General features: G+C 34.4%; 8 protein-coding genes across 8 annotated transcripts; 5 read left to right on the plus strand and 3 right to left on the minus strand.

The window, feature by feature from the left end:
• Nucleotides 1-597: 597 nt before the first annotated feature.
• On the plus strand, nucleotides 598-2,570 carry PPL_11814 (uncharacterized protein; the record flags this gene model as incomplete). Its single annotated transcript, XM_020582561.1, has 4 exons — nucleotides 598-614; nucleotides 720-1,106; nucleotides 1,766-2,021; nucleotides 2,310-2,570. 4 exons carry the CDS (start codon nucleotides 598-600, stop codon nucleotides 2,568-2,570), a joined length of 921 nt encoding a protein of 306 aa, XP_020426915.1.
• Nucleotides 2,571-2,623: 53 nt separating this feature from the next.
• Nucleotides 2,624-3,850, minus strand: PPL_11815 (uncharacterized protein; the record flags this gene model as incomplete). Its single annotated transcript, XM_020582562.1, has 4 exons — nucleotides 2,624-2,816; nucleotides 3,200-3,404; nucleotides 3,630-3,748; nucleotides 3,831-3,850. The coding sequence occupies 4 exons, from the start codon at nucleotides 3,848-3,850 to the stop codon at nucleotides 2,624-2,626; spliced, it is 537 nt and encodes a 178-aa protein (XP_020426916.1).
• Nucleotides 3,851-4,067: 217 nt separating this feature from the next.
• Nucleotides 4,068-5,267, plus strand: PPL_11816 (uncharacterized protein; the record flags this gene model as incomplete). The annotated part of the gene is made up of 2 exons (XM_020582563.1): nucleotides 4,068-4,647; nucleotides 5,086-5,267. 2 exons carry the CDS (start codon nucleotides 4,068-4,070, stop codon nucleotides 5,265-5,267), a joined length of 762 nt encoding a protein of 253 aa, XP_020426917.1.
• A 1,646-nt stretch (nucleotides 5,268-6,913) lies between these two features.
• On the plus strand, nucleotides 6,914-13,470 carry yakA (protein serine/threonine kinase; the record flags this gene model as incomplete). Its single annotated transcript, XM_020582564.1, has 15 exons — nucleotides 6,914-7,201; nucleotides 7,293-7,489; nucleotides 7,568-7,766; nucleotides 7,825-8,084; nucleotides 8,120-8,555; nucleotides 8,704-8,731; nucleotides 8,816-11,193; nucleotides 11,324-11,364; nucleotides 11,486-11,630; nucleotides 11,710-12,180; nucleotides 12,268-12,523; nucleotides 12,727-12,791; nucleotides 12,866-12,938; nucleotides 13,032-13,136; nucleotides 13,211-13,470. The coding sequence occupies 15 exons, from the start codon at nucleotides 6,914-6,916 to the stop codon at nucleotides 13,468-13,470; spliced, it is 5,202 nt and encodes a 1,733-aa protein (XP_020426918.1).
• Nucleotides 13,471-13,996: 526 nt separating this feature from the next.
• PPL_11818 (uncharacterized protein) lies at nucleotides 13,997-14,336 on the minus strand (the record flags this gene model as incomplete). Its single annotated transcript, XM_020582565.1, has 2 exons — nucleotides 13,997-14,238; nucleotides 14,324-14,336. 2 exons carry the CDS (start codon nucleotides 14,334-14,336, stop codon nucleotides 13,997-13,999), a joined length of 255 nt encoding a protein of 84 aa, XP_020426919.1.
• Nucleotides 14,337-16,168: 1,832 nt separating this feature from the next.
• Nucleotides 16,169-17,793, plus strand: PPL_11819 (uncharacterized protein; the record flags this gene model as incomplete). The annotated part of the gene is made up of 5 exons (XM_020582566.1): nucleotides 16,169-16,840; nucleotides 16,930-16,949; nucleotides 17,031-17,156; nucleotides 17,259-17,277; nucleotides 17,470-17,793. The coding sequence occupies 5 exons, from the start codon at nucleotides 16,169-16,171 to the stop codon at nucleotides 17,791-17,793; spliced, it is 1,161 nt and encodes a 386-aa protein (XP_020426920.1).
• Nucleotides 17,794-18,018: 225 nt separating this feature from the next.
• On the minus strand, nucleotides 18,019-23,040 carry PPL_11820 (uncharacterized protein; the record flags this gene model as incomplete). Its single annotated transcript, XM_020582567.1, has 5 exons — nucleotides 18,019-19,085; nucleotides 19,259-20,251; nucleotides 20,311-21,045; nucleotides 21,115-22,053; nucleotides 23,022-23,040. 5 exons carry the CDS (start codon nucleotides 23,038-23,040, stop codon nucleotides 18,019-18,021), a joined length of 3,753 nt encoding a protein of 1,250 aa, XP_020426921.1.
• A 171-nt stretch (nucleotides 23,041-23,211) lies between these two features.
• On the plus strand, nucleotides 23,212-25,833 carry PPL_11821 (putative arginine deiminase; the record flags this gene model as incomplete). The annotated part of the gene is made up of 5 exons (XM_020582568.1): nucleotides 23,212-23,334; nucleotides 23,419-23,586; nucleotides 23,680-23,933; nucleotides 24,009-24,506; nucleotides 24,906-25,833. 5 exons carry the CDS (start codon nucleotides 23,212-23,214, stop codon nucleotides 25,831-25,833), a joined length of 1,971 nt encoding a protein of 656 aa, XP_020426922.1.
• Between the last annotated feature and the right edge of the window lie 36 nt (nucleotides 25,834-25,869).

Consider the following 25,869-nt stretch of genomic DNA (forward strand, 5'->3'; position numbering starts at 1 on the left):
ATATAATAGTTCTTTAATTCTTCAAAAAAATTTAATTTTTTTTGTTTTTAAAACAAAAAAGAAAGATAAAGAATAAAACAAAAATAGAAAAAGAAATAAAATAAAAATTATTTAATTACATTTACAAAAAACAAACAAAAAAACAAAAAACAAAACAAAAACAAAAACAAATATTATTTTAATTAATATTAATTTTTTTTTTAATCATATAATCAATTTATCAATTTATCGATTATTACCACTTTTATATATTTATTATATATTTTATAGTCTAAGCAATATAGACTAACAAGTCATAAATAAACAAAAAGTTAATGGTAACCTTTTATTATCCATTGATTCTTCACAGTCGATTATTTACTACATACAACATCGCTTTTCGTAAGCTTCAAATTAATCTTAGATTATAAACAATCATCATAATCATTTTCACGAAATAAAACAAACATCATCATACACTCCAACCTAATAATCAATCATAACAATAAATACACACATATATATATATATAGATACTTTAATTACAAAATTTAGTTTAAAATATATCATAATTAATAGAGTAGTAATTTTAAAAGTATAATAAATCAATCAAATTAAATGGCTTCTTCTCCAAAGTATGTAACATAACTCTAACTAAAACTTATTAAAAATCAAAAAAATTGTTAACATTCATTTTGTTTAATTAAATAATTAATTTATGTTTTTTTTTTTCTTTACAGTGATGATGTCATTATAATTGAACAAGATATAAATGAATATGTGTTTATAGATCTTTGGGAATCGTATGATTCCAGTTTAATGGAGAAGTTCTGGCGTGAATTAGTTGTCAGTACTTTTCATACATCGGACATACAGCCATTGAATGAGTGGACAAAGGCGCTATCAAGCGAAGCCCACGACAATGACGATATTCCTGATCTACATGTGCTGTTGGCGTTCAACGCAGGCGACATCACTAGTTTCTCACCGAAAGAAGGTGATCAAAATGAAATACCCTACAAACACTCACAAATCACCGCTGCAGTCATCTTTGAATACTATTCAAATATAAACTGTGGACTATTCTTACATATGATAATTCATAAGAAATATAGAAATATGGTAAAGTAACACATAGCTGTGATGATGATAGAGTAGTGATATGATAAGTTAGCTAACTAACTAACTTGGTTTGTAATCTTCATTCTCAGGGACTAGATAGAATGTTGGTAAAGAAAGCAATTGAGATTCTCGATAAGAACGCTCATTCTCATGGACATTTGGCGGGATGTAATGCAATCTTTTTCGAGACGAAATCGGCATCCAACAACAATACTCCGCAGGAACAAGTGGATCCGAGACAACAGCATTCGATCTTGTTCAACATTGGCTTTAGAATGGTGGATTTCGATTATACAAAGCTGCCGCTGAAACGACTGGGAAAGTCGAATAACTTGTTGTTGACGGTGTACCTGAGTGCGCACATTCCTTCGATTCCAACGTTGGACGGCGACAAGTTCTACCTGCCAAGCGTGCTGCTAAAGAATTTCATTTACGATCTCTGGGAGACGTCGTATCTCACCGAGAAGTTGGATACTAAGCCCGACGAAGATCCAGAGTACAGTCGGGTGTTGGAGCAGATCGAGTTGCGTGAGAAGATTCCACTGCTCGATTTGCCTTGGGGTGCGGGTAAGCCGTGGACACTGGTCGATCTCTGGGAGGACTACGACGAGGAGCTACTGGAGCGTTGCTATCGTGAGTTGATGGTGCCCAGCGTCAAACACAGCGAGGTTTCCTCGCTCGCCAATGTGTTGCGTGCAATGTCGCCAGAGGGTAACGACTCTGACTTCTTGCCGGACGTCCACGTTCTCATAGCGGTGCGTTGGCCACAAGAGTCAAAGACGCAACCAATGCATCCTATTATCGATGGACTCTGTGTGTTTGAGTATCATGCCGAACAAAACTGTGCTGTTCTAACACATTTAATACTACAAAAGAAGAATCGTGTCGACGGACTCGACAATCTGCTGGTCGAGTCGACCGTAGATATCCTCGATGCCAACGCAAGAGAGCGTGGCAATCTAGCGGGTTGCAACGCTGTGTTTGTGCACATCAAAAACCCCTCCTCCAATCACAGCTCTGACATCATCGATATCTGTCAGCATCATATCACCCTCAACAAGATGGGATTCCGACTGTTGGATTTCGATTACTACTTGTCGCCACTCGATCCTAGCTCGGCACCAAAGAAATCGATGCTTGGATTGTACGTGACAGAGTTGATTCCAATTGCCAGCGACAAACCCTATATTCCTTTCAACTTGTTAAAGTCATTCGTTGAATTGCAATGGTCGAACGCATTTGGCAGTGAACAAATCAAACTATCACCAAACACCTACGCAGAGTACCAGAGAATGATTGAACAGATCGAACTTCGTGAGCGTATTCCACTGCTAGATTTACCTTGGGATCTAGGTAAACCATGGACATTAGTTGATCTCTGGGAAGACTATGATCGTGATCTATTAGAGCGTTTCTACAAGGAAATAATGATACCAAATTTTCCAAACAAAACAGGTAATAACAAATAATTATAACAATATAAATATTGAAAAAAATTAATTAACTAATCTAAACTACCTAATTAACAAACTTTAGAATTGGAACCATTGGAAAATTGGTTATTATCATTCTCATCGGAAGCAAGAGATGATCCAAATATTTCGGATTTACATATTTTGTTGGCGCTTAGATGGCCACATGAATCACATTCTACACAGCCAGTTATTGAGGGTGCAATAATATTTGAATATTTCTCAGCGAATAACTGTGGATTGCTGACATACTTGATCGTTCAGAAGACATTTAAAGGAAAAGGATTGGATAGGATTTTGGTGGAAACTGCGCTGGAGATTCTCGATCAGAATGCTAAATCACAGGGATTCCTTCCCGGTTGTAATGCAATCTTTCTCGAGGTGTACAGCGGTGAGAAAGTCACTATAAAGCAAGATGTGGTCGATCCTCGTATGCGTCATGCAATCTATCATCAAATTGGATTCCGTTTGATCGATTTCGAATATGTAGCACCACCACTCGCTATGGGTTACCCGAAACTCAAGCACTTCCTCCTCACCGTCTATCTGACGGAACACATTCCCAAGATGCCGCTCGAAGAAGGAAAATACTACTTGCCTGCATCGGTACTCAAGAATTTCATAACGGTGTTGTGGAGGAATGCTTTTGCCACCAAGAAAATGAAAGATCCCGCAGCAAGCGACGGCGACTTCCAGCGAATCGTTGAGCAGATTGAATATCGTGAGAAGATTCCGCTGTTGGATTTGCCGTGGGGACAGAGCAAGCCGTGGACACTCGTCGATCTCTGGGACGACTACGATGAGGAGCTACTGATTCGTTTCTACAACGACCTGATGATTCCGAATTTCCCGATCAAGAACGAACTCGAGCCGATCTCCAACTTTATCAATGCACTCTCTGAAGAACGACGTGCCAATTACAATCCGCATCTCTCGGAGCTTCATGTTTTGCTTGCACTGAAATGGCCGACCGACTCGTCAGAGTTGCAGCCAATCATTGGTGCCGGTATCATCTTTGAGTACTTCCCGCTGACCAATTGTGGTTTGCTTTCGTACCTGGTGGTACATCGTGTCTCTCGAGGTCAGGGTCTAGCCGGAGTTCTGGTGGAACGAGCTGTTGCGCTGCTCGATAAGCATGCCAAGCAACGTGGACAACTTGCCGGTTGCAATTGTATCTTCTTGGAGACAAACTCTGCCGAGAAGGTTACACTCCAACAGGATGTAATGGATCCGCGTATGAGACACACTATCTATCACAAAATGGGTTTCCGTCTCATTAATTTCGAGTATATTATGCCGCCACTCTGTCCGGGCTATGAGAAACTCAAAGGTGTACTGCTACTCACTGTCTATCTGACTCCACACATCCCTTACCAGGATTTCAATAACAATCGTCAGTACTATCTACCGAATATATTGCTAAAGAACTTTATTCATGCACAGTGGGAGAATGCCTATCGAAATGGACGTCTCAGTGTGCTACCCAACCAGGACATGGATTTCACTCAATCGGTGGAGCAACTGGAGTTGCGTGAAAAGATTCCACTGCTCGATTTGCCATGGGGAGACGGCAAAGACTGGATGGTTGTTGACCTCTGGGAAGACTATGACGAGGATCTACTCGATGCTTTCTACAACAAATACATGATAACACAGTTTGGAACATCGGACGAGTTGGAACCCATTGAGAATTGGCACAAGGCAATGTCGGACGAAGGTCGTGACGACCCGAACATCTGTGATCTTCATGTACTGCTCGCACTCGGACTGCCTGGAGAACACAAAGGCAAAGGTCATAAGTATATTATTGGTGGTCTGGTGTTTGAGTACTATCCAGAGACAAACAACGCTCTGGTGACCTACTTGGTGGTCAACCAGAAATGGTCGGGCAAAGGTATCGGTACCGATTTGATTCTGCGTACGCTGACGATTCTCGACCAGAACGCCAAGCAAAAAGGTCACATTGCGGGATGCAATGCGATCTTCTTGGAGGTGATGTTCTCGCCACACTCTGATATCACAGGTGCACCAGACTCCTCGCTATCACATGTCTTTTTGTTTAACAAGGGTTTCCGTTTGTTGGATTTCGAGTACTATCAACCACCGACCTCTTTGAAAAATCCGAAATCCAATAATGTTTGCTTAACTGTTTTGTTGACCCCGCGTATCCCTAAGCATGGCGAAGGCAGTGAGATTCGCCCGTTTGTTCCTTCGTCGCTGCTTCGCTCGTTCATCACCACGCTCTGGGAGGACGAATGTGGACTGATTGGCTACAACTTTGAGCGAGATCCATGCTACCTCAGAATGATGGACCAGCTCGACCAGAACGAGTACTTCCACTGTCTGGATCTGCCGTGGTTGAAATCGAGAATCGAGCGTCATCCCTCGATGGAGCACCTCCAGATTGGACAGGACGAAAACGGCGACGACCTAGATTCCGGCTCCGACCTGAGGAAATCGATCAACCAACACGCAATCTACCGACCAAACATCAGTGTCAGCGATAACACAGGATCGCCTGTACTCTCACCGCAATCAATCAACTCATTCGGACTGGGATCATCGCTGGGCGTCGCTCCACTCTCGCCGGCACTCGGTTCCGTCCTACACAACAGTCAACTCATACCAAAGAACAACACACTTGGACAGTCACTCGATCCAAATTTACTCTCAACATCAAAAGGTGATAAATAATAGCAATGAATAGTAATTTAATCATAAAAAAAAAAAAAACAACAAACAACAAACAAAAAAGAAACAAAAAAACTATGATAATTCATTGTTAAATGCAGCTAACCCACTAAAAGTTCTATATTGGCAAAGGAGCCACCTCATCTGAAAAAATTTATGAAAAAAAAATAAAACAAAAAAAATGAAAAATTAAAAAAAACCTTTGAAATTTCAAATTAAAACAAAAAAAATAAAAAAAAATCAATCTTATTTTAAAATAAATAATATAAATAAAAAAAATTAAATTGTTTTTAAAAAAAATGATCATTTTTTTTAAAAACAATTTAATTTTTTTTATTTATATTATTATATTTATTTCTTGTCTATCTTTATAAAGTGAAAATTAATTAGCGATCAAGTATTTTAGTTTGTTCAATCACCAAAACAAAAAACAAAAAAAAATTGTACGATACTAGTAATTAAAAAAAATTAAAAAAATATTGCAAATTTTAGAAAATGAATTAATTTTTTAAAATATTAATGGTTATTTAATTTAAATTTGAAGTGTAATAATCAATCATTATCTGATATTAATAGAACAGAAGAGAAGAGAAAAGAAAAGAAAAAGAATATTTAGATATCTTGATACTATCATTGTATAACAATAGTTAACAATAATAACAACAACAAATAAATAATACCACAACCAGCTTTTTTGTTTTGTCTAAACAAAACATAAGCAAAAAGAAAAAAAGTATTAGAAATAGGAATTACCATTAAAGCTCACAACAAACACAATAATTCGAATCATCATCAAACTATTATTATTTTATTTGTTTTAGTTTATTAACAAAGTTATAAACATTAATCTTATAAGACTACTACTACTACTACTTTTAACTGATTACGATCTAAACTTCAGAAGTTGAAGAACCCTTAACAAACAAAATAGATAAATAGATAGGATTGTTGAAAAACAACAACAAAAATAATAATTTAATTAAAATTAAAAACAAATAAAAATAAAATCAATCTAATTTATATTTCACCCTTTACAAACAAAACACACCTGCAATAAAAAAACACAACAACAACAACAGTAGCAACACTAGACACAACACATATTAATTATCATTATATCATATCATATCAATAACAAAAATAACAATAATAATAATATATTAAACTAAAACCAGCAAACAAACCAAATATACTTGCTTTTCTTTGCTTTGCTTACCTTTACCTTTTATATAAATATATTTATTAATAATAATAATAATAATAACATACATCCATATTTTGATAATAATAATAATATTTAAAAAAATTATAATTGTTAACCAAGAATAGTAATTACAACAACAAAAGACAGAGAACTAACTTGAATTCAATTTGAACTTAATATAAAATTAGAGTTGTAGGGAAGTTAGAAAAGTGGATAAGTAGTCGAACAACAACGAAGAAGAAGAAGAAGATAAGTTTAATTTAGATTTACACAGTTTAAGTCGGTAGTAGCAAAAGACAAAAAAAAGTGAGCAGGGGTGTAGAACGGATATTGATAACAATCATCACACACGAAGAGCGATTGAGCTAAGCTTTTAGCACAACCAAGTTAGTTTGTCGATTACTCGTAGTAATTACATTGATAACATCAATATATTGTTATGAAAATGTCAGCTACTACTGGAGGTACTTTATCAACGACTACACCAAATATCAGTAACAGTAGTAGCACCGGTGGTGGTGGACATCATAGAACACACTCGAGAAACATCAGCATCGGTGGAATAGGAAAGAATGTCGCAAAGATCAATGACTATTCATTCAGTTATCTAACACCAACTACAAAACAACAGCACCAACAACAATCAACACAATCGAGTTCGACAACAACTACTACTTCTACTACCAATATAAACATCGATAAAAAGTCTAGTAACAACAATCATCATCGTGGTGTATGTATAATTTACATTCTGTAATATTGTTTGATAGACTACAATACATATACTTACATTGTAATGTTTAATGTTATCTTTTTTTAAATAGCCAATCATTAAAACAACAAAAGATCTGTTGGAGTTTTATAAACGTTGCAATCCTGATTTCAGTTATGTATCGTCGCTCAATCCAAGAAGAGTTTTAACACATCCTTCCGAAGGTGTTTTAAACGAAGGTTTCGACAATGTCAACTCTGATTATATTATATATGTCAATGATATTATTGGTTCAGATTTTAATCAACGGTAATGATCGCATTACATTTGTGTTTATATTATTATTATTATTAACATTGTTATTTTTATTCCTGATCTCACTCATAGTTATAAAGTATTGGATACACTTGGACAAGGAACATTTGGACAGGTTGTTAAATGTCAGAATTGCGATACCAATGAACTCGTGGCAGTGAAGATACTAAAGAATAAGAGTGCTTATTTTCAACAGGGAAGATTGGAGATTGAAATTTTAAGAAAGGTAAATATAGTTGATCCAGATACAGAGATGATTGGTGTGATCATTGTAAATGTTGATAATTTAATTAACCTTTTTATATACGTTATTATTATTGTTGTTATAGTTAAATATTACATATGATCCAGATAACAAAGCAAATATATTAAGATTGTTGGATTCATTTGTTTTCAAAAAGCATCTTTGTATTGTTTTCGAATTGCTAAGTGTCAATCTATTCGAGTTGATTAAGCAGAATTCATTCAGAGGATTGTCAACCAACCTGATAAAGGTATTTCTCATTCAGATACTTGATGCACTCATAGTTCTATCGAAAGCAAATATGATACATTGTGATTTGAAGCCAGAGAATATTTTATTACAAAGGTATGATCATACTTATACTCTTATACTATAATAAGATATATGAAAGCAGTTGAACTAACAATATTGTCTATCAATAATAATAACATTAGTGTCAATTCACCAAATATAAAGTTAATAGATTTTGGATCGGCTTGTTATGAAAATCAGACTATTTATACTTATATTCAATCGAGACACTATCGATCACCAGAGGTGCTGGTCGGTTTGCAATACACTAGTTCCATTGATATGTGGTCACTGGGTTGCATATCGGCAGAGTTGTTTTTAGGATTACCATTGTTTCCAGGTACATCAGAGTACAACCAAATCTGCAGGATCATCGACATGCGTGGAATGTTCTCAAACGAAATGATAGAGAAGGGCAAGAACAGCGCAAACTATTTCAAACAAACCATTGAAAATGGAAAAGTTATCTATAAATTGAAATCAGAGGAAGAATATCAAAGAGTAACTATCTATTTCAAAACTGCAGTAAATTTCATTCACCATAACTAACTAACTAACTAACTAAACATTTTTGGAATACACACAGGAAACAAACAAAGTTTTAGAACCACAAAAGAAATATTTTAACTATAAATTATTACCAGAAATCATTCAGAACTATGGATTTAAAAAGACTCTTACTCCACAGGAAATAGAAAAAGGTAAAAACAACAAACCAAGTTACAAACTACTGGTAATCGACCTAACAAAAACTAACTTTTGTATTTTGTTATCTTTCTGATCAGAAAAACATAATAGAATTGTATTTACAGATTTTGTTTCAGGTCTTTTAAATTTGGATCCAATCGATAGATGGTCACCTATGCAAGCTAGAGAACATCCTTTTATTACAGGTTCACCGTATACCGGTCCGTTTGTTCCCGATCCTCTAAAGAAGAATCCATTCACCTCCAGTGGCTCCACTTCCACTGCTGCCAAGCCAATCATGCTAAACACCGCCGCCGCCGCTGCCGCTGCGCAGAATCACTCGTTCAACGGCAGCAACAGCAGCTTTGGAAAACGTGTTCCCATACTCCCGCCATTCAAACACTCGTTGGGTGGCGAACCGGCCTACTTCCCAGAGTCGTATTCACCTCGTTCACTTTATGGCTCGTTTTCAAACAACAACAACGGTATCAATTCACATCAATCATCTTCACAACTGGCACTTGGACAGAGTCCATCGATGTTTGGAACACCTTCGAATATGTTTCCACCGGTTCCGTTCAGTCCACACTATGGAAGCACTCCCTACTATGGTTCATGGGGCGGATCCGACGGATTACCACCTCCACCCCTCAATTCTTCGATTTATCAACAACAACAGCAACAGCAACAACAACAGAACTCTAGACGTGGAAGATCAAAGAGCGATGCTCCTAATTCCAATGGTAACAACAATAACAACAACGATCTTTTACCACCAAGTATGCATAATATCAATGGTGGTAACAACAACAATAACAATGGCAATGGTATGATGAACATGATGCTCGATGATCAATATAGTTTAGACGCAGAGAAACCACCAATGTATCCACTGAATTCACCACAGAGAAAGAGATCTCAGTCTGGATTGGTGCCGATGGACAATCCATATCATCAATTCATCCCGAGAATACATTTGGATCATTGGAGCTCGTCGAATCGCTTTCGATCACATAGCTATGGTGAACAACACAACCAACATCCATCGAATAAACAGCAACAACAACAGCAGCAACAGCAACAACAACAGTTACAACAATCACCATTACAACACTCTGCTCCACAGATTTTCGATTACAACAGACAGCTACAGCAACAGCAACAACAATCGCAAAGGCAATATCATCATAACCCTCAATATTCACCACCCATTCCAAATTCACCTCAAATCAATCTACCACTTACACCTCAGTTGATTTCACAAGATCCAATCAGTCCTTTGATGGGCTCTGACTCTGGAATGATCAATTGGAATCCATCGCCATCCGAGGAGATGTTGTTCCCAATCGAACAACTGCTACCTTCACAACAACAAACACCACAATTAACTTCACAGCAGCAGCAGCAATCAGCCAACCCACTAAGTAAGAGTACATCGAGTCCAGTGGGATCACGATTCATTCCGCAACAACTACAGCAACCACAACAACAACAGGGCTGGAAGATGGAGGACATGAATAGCAACTTCAACACGATGCAGATCAACGGTGGCGAGAGTGGCAGTTGGCAACCACCTTCATCGCCATGGGGTATTCCACAATTTTCGATTCAAAACGAATCACCCTATGACAATGGTGGTGGCGATTCACAGCACAACAACATGATCTCCTACAGTCCCTATGGTATGAACACAATGATGTTCCAGTCGCCACCCACCTCGAATTTCAATAACTACGCCATCAAACAGTCGCCACCCACCAGAACATTCTACAACGATATGCAGAGTAATAGTCATGGTGCCTACAACAGCAACAACAACTATGGTGTCGGTGGTGGATCTAATCATCCACACTCTTATAGTGCACCCTCGAAATATCAGCAGATCAATAACAATCTTCAACAACAACAACAGCAACAACAGCAATTGAATCAACAGTCACCTCCTTCCTCTAATTTTAACAACATCAACAACAATGGACATCAGGTAGGTGGTAACAAACCCATTAAAAATCGACCAAGAAACGATGCATTTTCAAGAACATCGCCACCTTCTTCACGAGCCCACCCACAACAACAGCAGCAGCAACAACAACATCAACAATCACCAACCAAACCAATTTCACTTTCTCAATCATTTTCACAGCAACAGCAACAACAGCCATATCAATCTCCATCAACCCCGTTGTCTCCCAACACTCCACCATTCATACCACAACAATATTTAAATCATCCACCACTTCCAACAATAGTACAACTACCAACAAAACAACAATCAAATTACAATAATCAACAACAACAACAACATAATAATAATAATAATCAATATAATCAACATCATCATCAACAACATAATAAGCAAAATAATCAACTCTCACATTCAAAAGAATTGAATAACGAAAATGAGGAATCTAAACAACAACAACAAACTACTATTCACAACCAAGAAATCAATACCAATAATAACAATGGACAAAGCGTAAATAGGAAACTTTTAATTGGATCTTATCGTGATCCTATCGCATCATCTCCTCCTCCATGATTATAACTAGTTAATAAAATATAATCTCTCGCTTTATTATTACACATAATTTTATCATTCTAATTAGTATTACTATGAATCATTATTTTGTGTCGACATTGTTTTAAAGTTTATTAATTTTTATTTTTCCAAACAAGAATCAAATCAATCAATTTTTATTTTAAATTTATTTGTTTACCATTGTTGTTTATCATTATCATTAATCTAACTTTTATTATTTAGATTAAAGTTGTCGTTTAATTCGGAATATGAGTTCATCTGGTGGTGGAAGTTCGAGAAGAGATAGAGATAGAGACAGAGACAGGGATAGAGATAGAAGAGGTGGTGGCGATAGAAGAGACAGAAGAGATAGAGACAGAGACAGGGATAGAGATGTAATATTGATATAACTTTAAATATAAATATAAACATAACATATCTAATTACTTACATATCAATAATAAATAAAAATAGGATTTGACACCTACCAAATCAATCTTGACAAAGTCAAGAGTTTCAAATTCACCAATAAAGATTGAACAGCAAATAAATATTAAAAAAAGAGAGGAACCAACTTCACCTTCAGTAATTGTTACATCTTCATCAACAGCAACAACTGATCCACAATATTCGATAAATCAGAACCAATCTACAACAACTACAACTACAACATCATCACAACACCAAAGACAAACAGAGACAGCAAAACAAAATCAACAGCAGCAGCAGCAACAACAACAACAACAACAATCGGCACATTCACAACAACTATCACCTTCATTTCTACATAAACCAGTTAATTCATCTGATAACAACAATAATAATAGCAACAACAAAATAGAAGAAATATCACCTACACTTAGAAGTAGTTTAATTCAACCTATTATCTATACACCAATTAAAATACTATCGAAATTTAAATTAAATATTGATTCTGCACTTAAAGTATGTGTGTCAATGTTATGTTTATAATACTATTGCTTACTTTTCATTTAACTAATCACTGTATGTTGTTGGTATATCTGTTTATAGCTATTGACAAAAGATGAAAATTTTATGGTTGTTGGCGTTTTAGGTGGTCAGTCAACAGGTAAATCAACTATACTATCATCGCTGATCACTCAAGATCCACTGCAATACCCATTCGAAGTACAAACAGAAGCTAATTTTTGTCTTGGTAATCACCAGACCAGAGGAATAGATATATACGTTACACCCGATCGTTTCATATTTTTAGATACACAAGTAACTATCAAACAAATCAAGTATACTAGAGAATATGCTGTCTGTGTATAATTGAAAACAATATTTAAAACAACCTATTACCTACTATATAATTATAGCCACTGCAGAGTATTTCTATTGTATGCGAACTGATAGAGAAGAATACACACTATCCAAATCAATATAGCTCTCATGAACACTATCATCATGTACAGTGTTTGAAGATGATCGTTTTCATTATCAGTGTCTGCAATGTCGTATTGATAGTCCAAGAAAGTAAATCAATTGATATTCCTATTTGTAATTTAATTCGTACCGCTCTTATGTTAAAGGTAAAACAACTATCACCAAATTATTTTGATTACCAATTAACAATATAACTTACTTTTTTTTCACTCATTTATAGAATAGAGTACCAGATATCACCAATCCAATTCCAAACAATGATATTGAATCGAATGAATTCATTGCGAAAATGGGTAAGCTTAAAATTAATCAATCAATGAATTGATAGTGATAAATCGTTCACCTACTTATTACTAATATCGCTCTAATTCTAACTCTCAAAATAGTATTTGTATTTAATAAACTATCAGAATTGGATTTCAATATTGAAGAACTGGAAAAACCATTAACCTTTTTAATGGGATCAAAAATGAATGATTATGCAATTGATCGTATGTATTAATTTTGGTTATTTATATCATCTTGGTATCATTTATATATTTACAAATTACTTAAATATTTATAGTTAAACCAATTCCAGATAAATATATATTTACTCAACAATCTCAACCAACACAAACATTTGCATCGATTCCCAAATATCATGAAACAATTGAACAGTTGAAAAAACGGTTACTTCTCATGAAGGCACAAACCAAGTTTTCAAAGCCAATGACAGAGAAAGAATGGTTGGTCAACGCTGCAAAACTACATGAATTCATTCAAGACTATGAATATATTGATAATTATAACAAGGTTTTACAATCAAAAAAGTATAGAAACTAATTCATTGTTATAATAAACAAAAATTTAAAAGTATAATCAAATCTCATAATTACTTTATGAATAAAAATAATTTTAAATTCTCTTTATCATCTTTGGTGTGATCTTCCTTAAAAAGAATAAGCAGACAAGACAGTGTAGTTTACATAAAGAAAAAAAAATCATTTTAAAACATTATTGTTATTTTGTAATTTGTTATATACACTATGATTGATTCCAGATCAATCATAGAACATTTGTATTGTTTTTGATTTTTTATTAAATATTTACAGATTTAGTTAATTTACATATACATATCAAATATGATGTTAAAGAACTTGAGATGTTTTGTTGGTATATTATATACATGAGTAAGTGCGTGTGTGTGTAGATATCTGACTATATACAAGAGTGTTTGTTTGCGATCCAGATTCTTCCACAGAATGGACCATTGGTTTAAATTCCTCGATCTCCTCACACAAAAAAAAGTAATTAATAAAATACTTTTTTTTTTTTTTTTTTTTTTTTTGGTATTCTTATTAACTATTGGTTAGAGTGATCCGACCTCAACGACTTGAACCATACGATACCAAGAAGACTCTCTATTTTGTTGATTGTTTGGTGGAATAGCGATTGATGGACTACGAGTAACAAAATTGTCTGATGAAGTATCCAATGAGGGTTTGTTGTCAACTTTTGTGTTATTTATCTTTGTATCGATCTTTGTATCGATAGTTGGTGGTGCACTACTCTTTGACTCAAAACTTCCAGAAAATAATTCCAATGATCTTCCTATTTATATTATAAAAGTTAAAATATTAATTATCTTTTGCCTCGGTACAATCTTTAGCTTCATTTGTTTTGGGTAACAACTTACTTAAGAACGACATTTTAAATGTAATATAGTATAAAAATTATAAAAATAATTTGGTTGTTTTGTTTTGTTGTTTTTCGAAACTGTTATTTGTTTAAAGAGTTTTTATAAACAAAGATTTATCTTGCTTGCTTGTTTTTATTGAGTAAGTAAGTAAATGGTAATTAAAAACAAAATGAATGGTGATATTGGTGTTGTTAACTTTGATTCTTTTGTAAAAAAAATAACAATAATAAATGTTAAATACACAAACAAATAATAATTTATTGGAGAATATGTGTGTGTGAGTGTGTGTTTGTTTGTGTGTGGGGAAGTAATAATTGGAGCGTTTTAATTAATAAAAAAAAAAGTTTGTTATTTTCTTTTTGGTGCTATATTGCAAAGAATTATATTAATTATATTTAATTTAAAAAAAAATGTTATTTTTTAGAGTAATAGTGCCATGAACCAAAAAAAAATAAATAAAAAAAATCAATATCCTATTAATGGAAATTAATGTTTTTTTTCTTTTTCGAAACAGATTTTTTTTTAAATTCATTACAATACCACACTTTTTCTTGAATAGCGTGGGTGTGAGTGTGTTGTATTTTTTTTTACAACAAAAAAATGAAAATTTATTATAAAAAAAAAGATTTCCAAATTAAATGAAAAAAAAAGTAATATATTTGGTGATTGTGCCAATGTTTTTTTTTTTTGATATATTTATTCATAGTTTTCTCTCCCCTACCACTCACCTCACATTATATCACCATTGATTTCATCATCAAAAATGAGAGAATGATAATATGTTGGTATTAACTATTTTGATGTAGTCAACAACATAATACAATTCTATCAGTTCGAGGGGTTTTTGAATTTATTACCAATAACAAAATAACACAACAACTGTCATTTTTTTTTTTTTCGCTTACCTTTTTCATGAGAGGTGCGAGATACCTACCAATCAAACTGAACTGCCAACAAACTGTCATAATCACTCATTATCATTATCATTATCATTATAAAAGTAATTAATGAACGAATGTTCTGTTCTTGATAATATTGTGAATGGTTTTTTTTTTGTTTTCAACTTCTGCAATAGGAAGTGGTCAAGTAAGATCGATGTCTTTTCTTATTTGCCACCAAGCAAATTAATCCAAATAAGCAATCCGATAAAAATTATATTCTTATTTTTTTTTATTATCATTGCCTTATATATTATGTTAATTAATCAATTGAAAATCAAACTTTATGAAGTTTCATTGTTAGCTGTAACACATTGTGTGGAGTATACTACTATGTCAAAATAAATAAAAATACTGGCAAAAAATGAATTTGTTTAAGTTGGAATAACCAATAATAATCCAATATTTTAATTCGAATCGTCGATTTGCAAATCGAACTTTGATAAACAAACATAATATTAAAAAACATTAAATTTTAAACGATATTTGTTTCAAAATTTATATATCTTTTTATTATTCTTTTTGTTTATTGATTATCTTTGCTCTATTAATACAATTAAATTAAAATACTGCAAAACTTGCTTTCTCCTTAGAAAAATAAAAATGATTATTTTTTGATTTTTTTGAAAAATTAAGAAATTTTTTAATGATTAATAATATTTTTTAAAAAGTTAAATTAATTTGAATGTTTAACCCCATTATCATATACACACACGCACACATTGTTTACTTGTTGATAACATAATAATACGTTATCAAAAAAATAAAAAGCACATTCAAATTTAATTTATATATATTTATGTTTGTATATACACATTTTGAATAGATAGAAAGATAGAGTTGTTAAGGAAGGTTGTGAAGAAGAAGAAGATAAATAAATATTGCTATATAATTTGATGTAAAGATGGATCAGAAACATCTGTATAGTACTGGTGTCGGTGTTGGTGGTGGTGGTGGTGTTTCATATCAATCACCAAAGATACAAAGATATCAGTCTGGCCAGAATGGTAATGGCAATGGCAATGCTCTTCTTGATACCATTGCTATAAGCAGCAACAGCAACAACAACAATATGAGCAGTGGTGGTGGCAGCAACAAGAGTTCCATTAGATATAGTAACGATAGTAGCGATCATTATCAACATCAACATCATCATAATAACAACAACGACGAATCAATAGGTGATGAAGATAGTTATGATTTCGAAGATGATGATAGTAATAGTAACGATCATCATAATCATCATCATCATCATAGTAACGACGACGACAATCAACAACATCAACAACATATTATAGATTTTCAACAACTAAAAAACAGTTCCTATTCACCACAAGACAAACAATATTGGAGAACAAGATTGAATTCAGGTCTTTTTGCAATAGTGTTCCTCGAATGTTTATTTATTTTCACATATGTACCTTATTTCTATTATTTCACAGCACAATCGAAATCCATAGTTGCATCTGCACTCATTCTATTGATCTATCATGCAATCATGTTTTTAGTTCAATTCTCATTGTTTAGAACTACATTTACCGATCCCGGTGGTATACCCAATGGTTTCCCACAATCTGTATGTTAATAATGAATTAATTATAAAAAAAACATTGTTTCTCATTTACTAATGTAACTTTTATAATTATTTTTTTTAATATTTAATAGATTTTCTCCGAACATGAAAAGTTTGTTAATCTTATTTTTAGTTATTATTTCAATGTTATCTTTCATATTTATTAACTAATTTATTTTTGATCATTTTATAGTTTATTATATGAAACAAACAGTCAAGGACAAAAAAGAAAATGTTCAAAGTGTCTTAAGATGAAACCAGATAGGACTCATCATTGTTCAAAATGTAAAAGATGTGTATTGAAAATGGATCATCATTGGTATGTTATTATCGATAGTAAAATGTTATAAACAGAGTTTATAGTTTAGATTTACTAACTTGTTTGTTAAAACTATCTCTAAATTATTAATTTTTACAATAGCCCATTTGTAAACAATTGTGTAGGATATTTTAATTACAAATATTTTGTATTATTTTTGTTTTGGACTACCATCCTCTGTTTCTTTGTGATTGGTACAACATTCCAAAACTTTTTTAATATTATTAATAGAGTAAATATCATCTGAAGATAAATATATTGTAATTAATCATATTTCTAACTAATTACTTATTTTCTTCTATTTTCCTTTTAGAACGATGAAAATATATTTGTTGGTGTTGTATTTGTGATTGCTCTTATTTTTGGATTAGGTTTGTCAGTTTTCACGATGACTCACTTTAGTTATGTTTTCAAGAATGTCACTACTATTGAACACATGGAGAAGAAACTTCGATTCAGTAAGCAATCCACCACAAACAACTCACTGTTTGATGTGGGACATTATCATAATTGGTGTCAGGTTTTTGGTTACACTGCCAGTAAATGGTTCCTACCTGTACCACCTTCCTATGCTCTTTCATCTGGAATGATATTCCCTGTGAATTGCTCAGAGGATTCACCCTTGATGGGGTTTTAATGGATAGCAACGACGACTATATAAGTTTAGTTTCAAAACAAAGTTAACAAAAACATCCAACAACCTTTTTTATTTTTTTCAAATCCCTCCTCCAACTCCCGACTTAAATTCAAATTGAATAGTAGTTATTTAAAAAATTTCAATTTCAATTTGTTTATTATAAAAACAAATAAAAACATTAATTTAATCAAATTTTATCAAACAATTTTATCTATCTATTTATTATTATTTATTTGGTATTACTATTGTTTCCATTGGTACACTGACGGGCTTGAAATTTTGAGATGAGTTTATATCGCTAGACATTTCTCGCTTTCTGTAGAAAATGTAGGCAACGGCAGCTCCTATTACGGCAGCTCCACCAATTCCAACACCAAGTCCAATCGCTAGATTCCTGTTTTTTCTTGCTTGTGCTGATCCTGGACAACGATCCATTTGCATCGTCACTTGATATCCACAGCTGATGTTTGAAACAAAGTAAACAATATATCTTCCACTGGTCAGTGGTAACTGAATGTACTCGTCGACCAACGACGAGTTGAAAACGGTTGACTCTGCTTCGATATTGTAGATTCCTAGTTTGAATGGGAAGTTGGCTGTCGCTTTAAGTACTTCACAATCTGGGAAATCGAGTGACGGTTGGAAATCCATTGTCTTTATCTCGAGACTTCGTGGTTTGAGATTACGTTGACATATTCTGTCGTTGATTACTCCTCGCACTTCGTAGAGATCGGCTTTGAGATCGGTGAATCCTGTGCTTGAATATTGGTAGTCTTGAGTAGGTACCACTCTAAGCGAGAAATTGAGGAATATGAAGTTTCCGTTCAGCACCGGTGTAATATAACCGTTGCCAGCTCTTGGACACACATAGGTTGAGTAGTCCCATTGCAACTCTGGTTCGGTTGAAACAATTTCAATGGTGGCATACTCGTAGCAGAATGGATTGGTGAGTCGAGTGAGCGTGTAGTTTCCGGTGGTCAGTGAGTAGAATCGGGTGTGAGTACCATTGACATGAGTTTGAATGAGTGAGTTACTTCCTTTCTCCAATAAACGATAGGATTCTCCAGTTGGAGAATTTGGTATCACAATGCTACCATCATAACTTCCAAGACATGATTCATGATGAACAACGACATTGGAGGTGTCTAAAGTAGTACCAGTATATCCATTATCCACATATATTGCTGATGAAGAACAGGATGTTGCTCTATGTTCATAGTTGATAGTCAGTGGACCAGCCGGTACATTACTAAGTTGTCCATTGTCCTTCAAAATATAGCTACTCATTTGATCTAAAGAAAATACAAAATCATTATAATTTGTGAAAATATATGAATTTGCTAGGTTGGAACAAGTTGCTTGTTTTGTTTCCAATTTTGGTTGTACAGGAAGAGCTATGAGAATTATGAAAGAATATTAGAAAATTATTATTGTTTAGAAAAGAAATGATAAGGTTGTAACATACGAGTTGAAAAAACAGAGATATAAAAGTTGTCATTACAACCACCATTCCATGAGTATAGAATTCTTGCATTCATGGGGATCGATGGTGCAGATATTTGAATTATGATATAGGATGATGATACTGGAATAACGGTGGATGCACTGGTGATAAGTTCAACTTTGGCAGAATCCAGGTTGATTCCTTCGTATGCTGATTTTAAGTGAATGGTTGCGTACTGAACCAAACAAGTTGGTTGCTCCACAGTGTAGGTTACAATTGGTCCAGTGTACATAGGAATGTTTATCGATGTCCGATATTGACACTTTCCATAGTTGACGATTACAAAGTTATCAGGATATAGACCGGTGACAAAGTTGTTGGTGACGTTATAACGAACGATTGCACCATTCGAGTAGATATCTGTTATTGGAGGTGATGTACCATTGTCGAATTTCAACGATACCAGCGCAATTGAATCTACCAGCGCAAGATTATTGTTAATACAGGATCCATCGCGGACTTTAACGAGATTGGCTGTTGCTGGTGGAACATCGAAATAGACAATGGCAGAGTTGATACAAGCCGAGTTGTTTCGTTTGTAATCTATTTTCTTGGAGGAAGCATCCAAACCTGTGAAACTACCGTTGACTGCATTTGCACTTCCCAGCTTGATGTAGGAGTAGTTCTGATAGTTCTTTACATTGATTGAACCGGTCGTGGCAAAACATGGTGGTGTAACCATAGTGTACTGGAAGTCAGGATCCACCTTTAAAACTGGAACTTGAATCCTACCAGTGAATGTACAATAACTTGAATAGTCATCGGTATAAACAATCTTGAGATCCAGAGCATCGTCACTTCTCACCACAATAGTATTATTATTGACACCAACCTGTATAATTCCAGATTCAACTTTCTTTATTTTCAAGGCGGTTGTCATCTGAACTTTTGTCAATAAATCATAACAACCTGTTTGACTAGCAGAGAAACTAAAACTTGGTTTATACATTGGCGCTGTAAATAAAAATTAGTAAATCACATTATGCTTATTATTAATTAAATTCTATTCTTACGTATTGGTGTTGGGTATTTAACTGAAGGAATTGTACAACCAAAAATATTGTTGGGTGATTTGAATTGGAATTCCAATAGATCTCCTGCTCTATATTCAATTGATGGTGTAATATAGGTGGTTTGCAATGGATTGTAGTAAAATTCGGCATGTGCACTACCGTTTTGTGCACATGATGCTGGTCGTTCAATGACGTGCTTTACCAAAAAGTCAAAGGGATTCAAAGGGAAGTTGTCGAATGTGAAATTCTTTCTTCTCAAATAGTTGTAGTTTTGACAATCACTGTTCTGATACAATACGTATCCATCGACACCTCTTGGCATCCTCGAGATGAGTCCATAGTTTGACAATGAGTATTCGGTGTAGGAAGGATTGGTGGGATCACGGATATTCACGAAAACACGCAGTACTTTGAAGTGCAAAAAGTTTGGAATAAATAAAGAGGTATTGTACATACAGTTGAGGTAAGGCAAGTCTTCAAAGATCAACTTTGGCTCTTCACCAGAGATATTTAGACTACCGATCTGTTCTGACAGACCATAGTTCATTGTCATTAATTTGTCTGCCTGAATTTGGTAAACATTGTTTGGATATTTAGTGGTTTGGCCATACACATAGTTAAGTGGGATCGAAGGTTTGTTGACACCCTGACTTATAGTGATATTAAAAACTTTATCTACACATATATCTGTATTTGGATTTGTAAATTCATAGCTAATTGGTGTATAGTCAAAGTCTAAAAAACAATTTATAGGTTAGAAAATTACACAATTAGTTAATCAAAATACAACTATCAGCTACTTACTTGCAACAGGTAATTTTAATGATTGAGAAAATGTAAGATTTTCACTTTGATACTTTGCTGTTAATTGATTTACATTGATTGCTGGTAAATTTGGAAATAGAAGACTGCTACCATTCACAGTGAATGATAGTGTTGGGTTTACCAGGTTGGTGTTGAGTATCGTTGCATTGGTTACGTTCATATAACCATCGAGAGTGGTAGCTACCGCTTCGAATGCAATCGTTGGATACTGTCGGTCGATCGTTTGAAGTTCAAATGGAATACGCTCGATACCACATACCGCTGAAACCAACTCCAGAGTGTATTGGCCGGGTAGCAAGTTATTCGCTCTGTATTGAGTGGATGCGCTGATATTGTATTCAGGATGTCCAACCAGCACGATCGATTGATACTGATCACCGTTTCTCACGACAATGGAAGCATCTTCATTGGTGTAAGTGTATGGTGTTATATGATACGCTGGAATATTCGAGGAGATAGGTGTCATTTGGAATACTTTTTCGCATTTACCAATCGCCAGTGTATTCCAACCGACATTGCTGACTTGCACCGGTCCATTATTATTATCGAGTAGTACGCCATTCAAATAGAATTTATCGTTGGAATTTTTCAGTCCGAGAACACTGACCGATCCCACGGAATATCTACAGAGTGGTTGTGTCAAATTCAGCTGGACTGAGGTGTAGAGGAATTGGGTGGAGTTGGTGCAATTGTTTGAATCTGTATATTGAATTGTGTACTGAAGATTGTCTTGGAGTTGGTAGACAACGGTGCTTACGACACCGTCGTATACTTGCGCCGCCACCGGTGTAACACTCCAATCGAGAAGATTCGTAATATTAATAGTATAGAGCGAATAGTCAGCTCCTGTCGTCGGACAATATCCACTGACAATATTTGCCACCAGACTCAAACAACCAGCACCATTGGCAACAATATCTATTTGGCTGATCGATCCAACCAAAAAAAATATTAACGCCAACAACGATAATTGATTCATCCTCAAATCTCTTTATGGATGGATTATATATTATATTTATTTATTGATTTATAGAAATAAATATTTATATTTATATTTATATTTTATTTATTTTAAAAAAAGTAAAAATTAATAATATTATTGTTGTTTGTTTCGATTTACACACACTGCCAAAATAATCAAAAGGTTTTGTTAACAACCAAACCAAAACAAGAGCTTGCGATTAATTCTCATAAAAATCACTTCAAAAAAGAAGTTTGTGGTCATTTCATCTTTCTTCTTCATTTAAATTTGATTGGATTTATTAATGTTTTTAAAACTGTTAAATATTTTTGGTTTTTTTTTGTAAATTATTTAAACTCAAAAAAAAGATTTTTTTTTTGTTTATTATTTTAAAAAGGTTCGTTGAATTCTGAAAAAATATCTAAAAATATTGGTAAAAAACTATTTATTTTAAATTTTGATTTTTTTTTTAAGAATCTTTAAATTTATCGCATTGAAAAAAATAATGCGATAAATTATATAACATTAAAGTAGTATTTATTGATATTTGTTTATCATCTCATCAAGACTTTTTTTCATTGTGCATAAAATCAAGTTTTAACTTAGATTTATTATAAACACTGCTGCACAATAATCCAATGGTGTCATCTTGATGGTTTTTTTTTTACTGTTTTGCAATAAATGGATGATTCAACATTATTGTTGTCCATTTAAAATTAACATTGACGAACGAAAAAAAAAAAAAATCAAAACTCTGCAAAGGGATTTCGAATCAAAAATAACTACTAATTTAAAAAAATTGGGATGGAACAAATGCATTAAAGCCGATGCATCTCCATTGAATTTAATAATTTTTTTTGTTTTTCTCACTTTCATGTGATAGTATGCCATCCCGACGACAAATAAATTAAAACATAATGAATACATTGAATATGGACATCCATTTTTTTTTTTTTTGTTTAAAAATGTATTTTTTTTAAATTTCTTTAATTTCATTTTTGGAAAATTCATTTGATTCGTTTGACACTCTTTTTTGTTTTTTAAACAGGTGAACTAACTGACTTAGTAGAGATCTTAATCTGAAAAATAATTATTAATAATAATAATAAGAAAGAATGAATAGTAATAACCATTTCTTTAGTAGTAATAATAATAACTTGGCTAAATCAGCTGAGATACCTGTTTCTGATTATTCATTCAATCAGATTCACGAAAATGATGAAGCAAACATTGTCATTGTAAGTTGATTTATTATACCTCAAAACAAAAATGAAGATATATATATTGACAATTGTATCAATCTATCAATATTATTTGTTTAGTTAAATGAACCTTCACTTGCACAATGGATGGGATCTATTCATCCAAATGGTTCGCTATACGAAGAACCACTCGATCTTTCAAAGGCACAAGAGGAACACAGAAAATTCAGAAAGTTGCTCGAAGACGAAGGATGTACTGTTAAGACTGTTAGAGAGATTCTTACTTCTGTAAGTAATTTGTGATAGATGAGATAGATGAGATGATAGATGTTTTTCATTAAGTAGTATTGACAAGTATATTTTTAAACTTTTTTTTTTTAGGAAACAGGTGACATTGCAAAAAGAGTAAGATTAGAAGAGTTTGCTTTCAAATGTATCAAATACGAGTTGGATACCAATCAAAAGAAAGAGGAATTGGGTGCAAAAGATCAATTGTTACTCTCTGACGACTACAAACGTAAATGTATTGACTCTATGAGTGTTGAGCAATTGGTAGAGGTAATCCTTACAAGACCAACCATTAAATTAAGAAAATCCGAAAGAGATACAGAGCTATTGGCAACTGAATATTCATTGTATGTAGCGGATAGCTATTTTTAATATTTGACATATGTTTAATTTAATTGACTCTATTTTCTTTTCAATAATAGCCATCCATTGGTAAATTTAGTTTTCCAAAGAGATCAACAAATTACTACGGCAAAGGGAATTGTTATGGCGAGTTTGAGTTCACCTATTCGTGCACCAGAGGTAGAGTTGATGCGTTTGTGCTTTGATATTCTGGGATTGCCGGTGGTCGGTGAGATTCCAGCGCCTGGAAAGTTGGAGGGTGGTGATTTCTATCCATCGGGATCGGATCTTTGTTTTATTGGTGTTGGATTGCGTTCGAATTTCGCAGCGGTCGACTATCTCATGCGAAACGACTTGTTTGGAACGAACCGTGTCGCCGTCGTCAAAGACTACTTTGATTTGCATCAGCAGCGTATGCATTTGGATACCGTTTGCAACATTATCAATGAGCGAACCATGTTGATTCTCGAAGATATCTGTGGAGAGGAGTCACCGATTCGTCGTTTGGTCGACGAGTATCGTCGCGATCCCGCAACCGGTCGCTACGAGTTGGTGCGTCACGACATTGAGTTCTCAAAGTATCTCGTTGAGCAGGGTTACGAGCTGCTGAAAGTGACCAACCAGAATCAAATGGACTATGGTTGCAACGGTCTCAATATCGGCAAGGGAAAGTTCATTGTCGTCGACCAGGCAACTGCCAAGACCATCGCACGAAAGATGAAATCCACTGTCAAACTGTTGTTTGTTGACTTTAGAACTGTTACTAAAATGTATGGATCAGTTCACTGTTGTTCACAAGTCGTCAGTAGGCGCACTTCCCATGTGACCAATGCACAACATGGAGCATCGCCAACTCTTGTGCCATCAACTGACAGCAGTTGTACCAAACCAAACAACAACATCAACAACAACAAAGTATGTAGTCAGAGCTCGAATAAAGTGCTTATGGTTTCTCCTACCTACTTTGTAAAAGCTAGAATCGGTAGTGAGTTGGTGAATGCGTCGGTTATCCGTGAGACAAGAACCAAAGTGTTGCACGACTACTCTGCATTGCACCGTGAGCTGAGGAAGCACAATGTCGATGTACATCTGTTCTGTCACGAACCACATCACAACACCGATCAAGCTGTGTTTGTATCGGAGTGGTTCTCTACTCACTCGGCTGAGGAGGTCGGCGAGAAGACACTCGTACTCTACCCAATGGCGGATCCATCGCGTCGTGACGAGAGAAGAACCGATATTCTCTCGAATGGATTCTCTGGATACACAAGAGTGGTCGATTTCACAGGAATGGAGAACGGTGCTTCCACTTATCGACTTACCACCATTGCCGAGTTGGTAGGTGATTCCAACAATGACACGCAGCTGAAGTCGCCAACCTTGGGATTGTCAATCAGTCAAGCCGCTAGAGAAGGACAGTACTTGGATTTCGCAGGATTGGTATTGGATCGTGTCAACAAGGTTGTCTATTGCGCCGTCGATGAGGAGCGCTATCATAGCAACGTCATTGAGCAGTGGGCAAAGGTGATGAAATACACACTCGTCAAGGTCAAGTCACAAGGTTACTCTGCGAGTATGTTCCTTTTCATTGGATCGTCGATTGTCTTGTTTTGTCGTGATGCGCTATCTGCCGAAGATGCTGCACTCGTCGAGAAACAACTCGGTAACAGCAGACCGATTCTCTATCTCACCAAACAACAAATGGAAAACAGTTGTTCCAAGGTAATTGAGATCGGTGGATGCGACAAACCCGCACTTATCATCAGTCAAGCATGCTTCAATCAACTCGATACCAAACAGATCGAGCTATTGAACAACACCTATGAAATCAATCAAATCGATATGTCATCGATTGAATCTCTAGGTGGTACAGGTATTCATGGTATGGTTGGTGGTTTATTCTAAAACACAAACAACATCAACAAAACAACAACAACAACA

Source organism: Heterostelium album (genome assembly GCF_000004825.1).
Source record: "Heterostelium album PN500 unplaced genomic scaffold PPL_contig26, whole genome shotgun sequence".
In the NCBI taxonomy this organism is placed as follows: domain Eukaryota; phylum Evosea; class Eumycetozoa; order Acytosteliales; family Acytosteliaceae; genus Heterostelium; species Heterostelium album.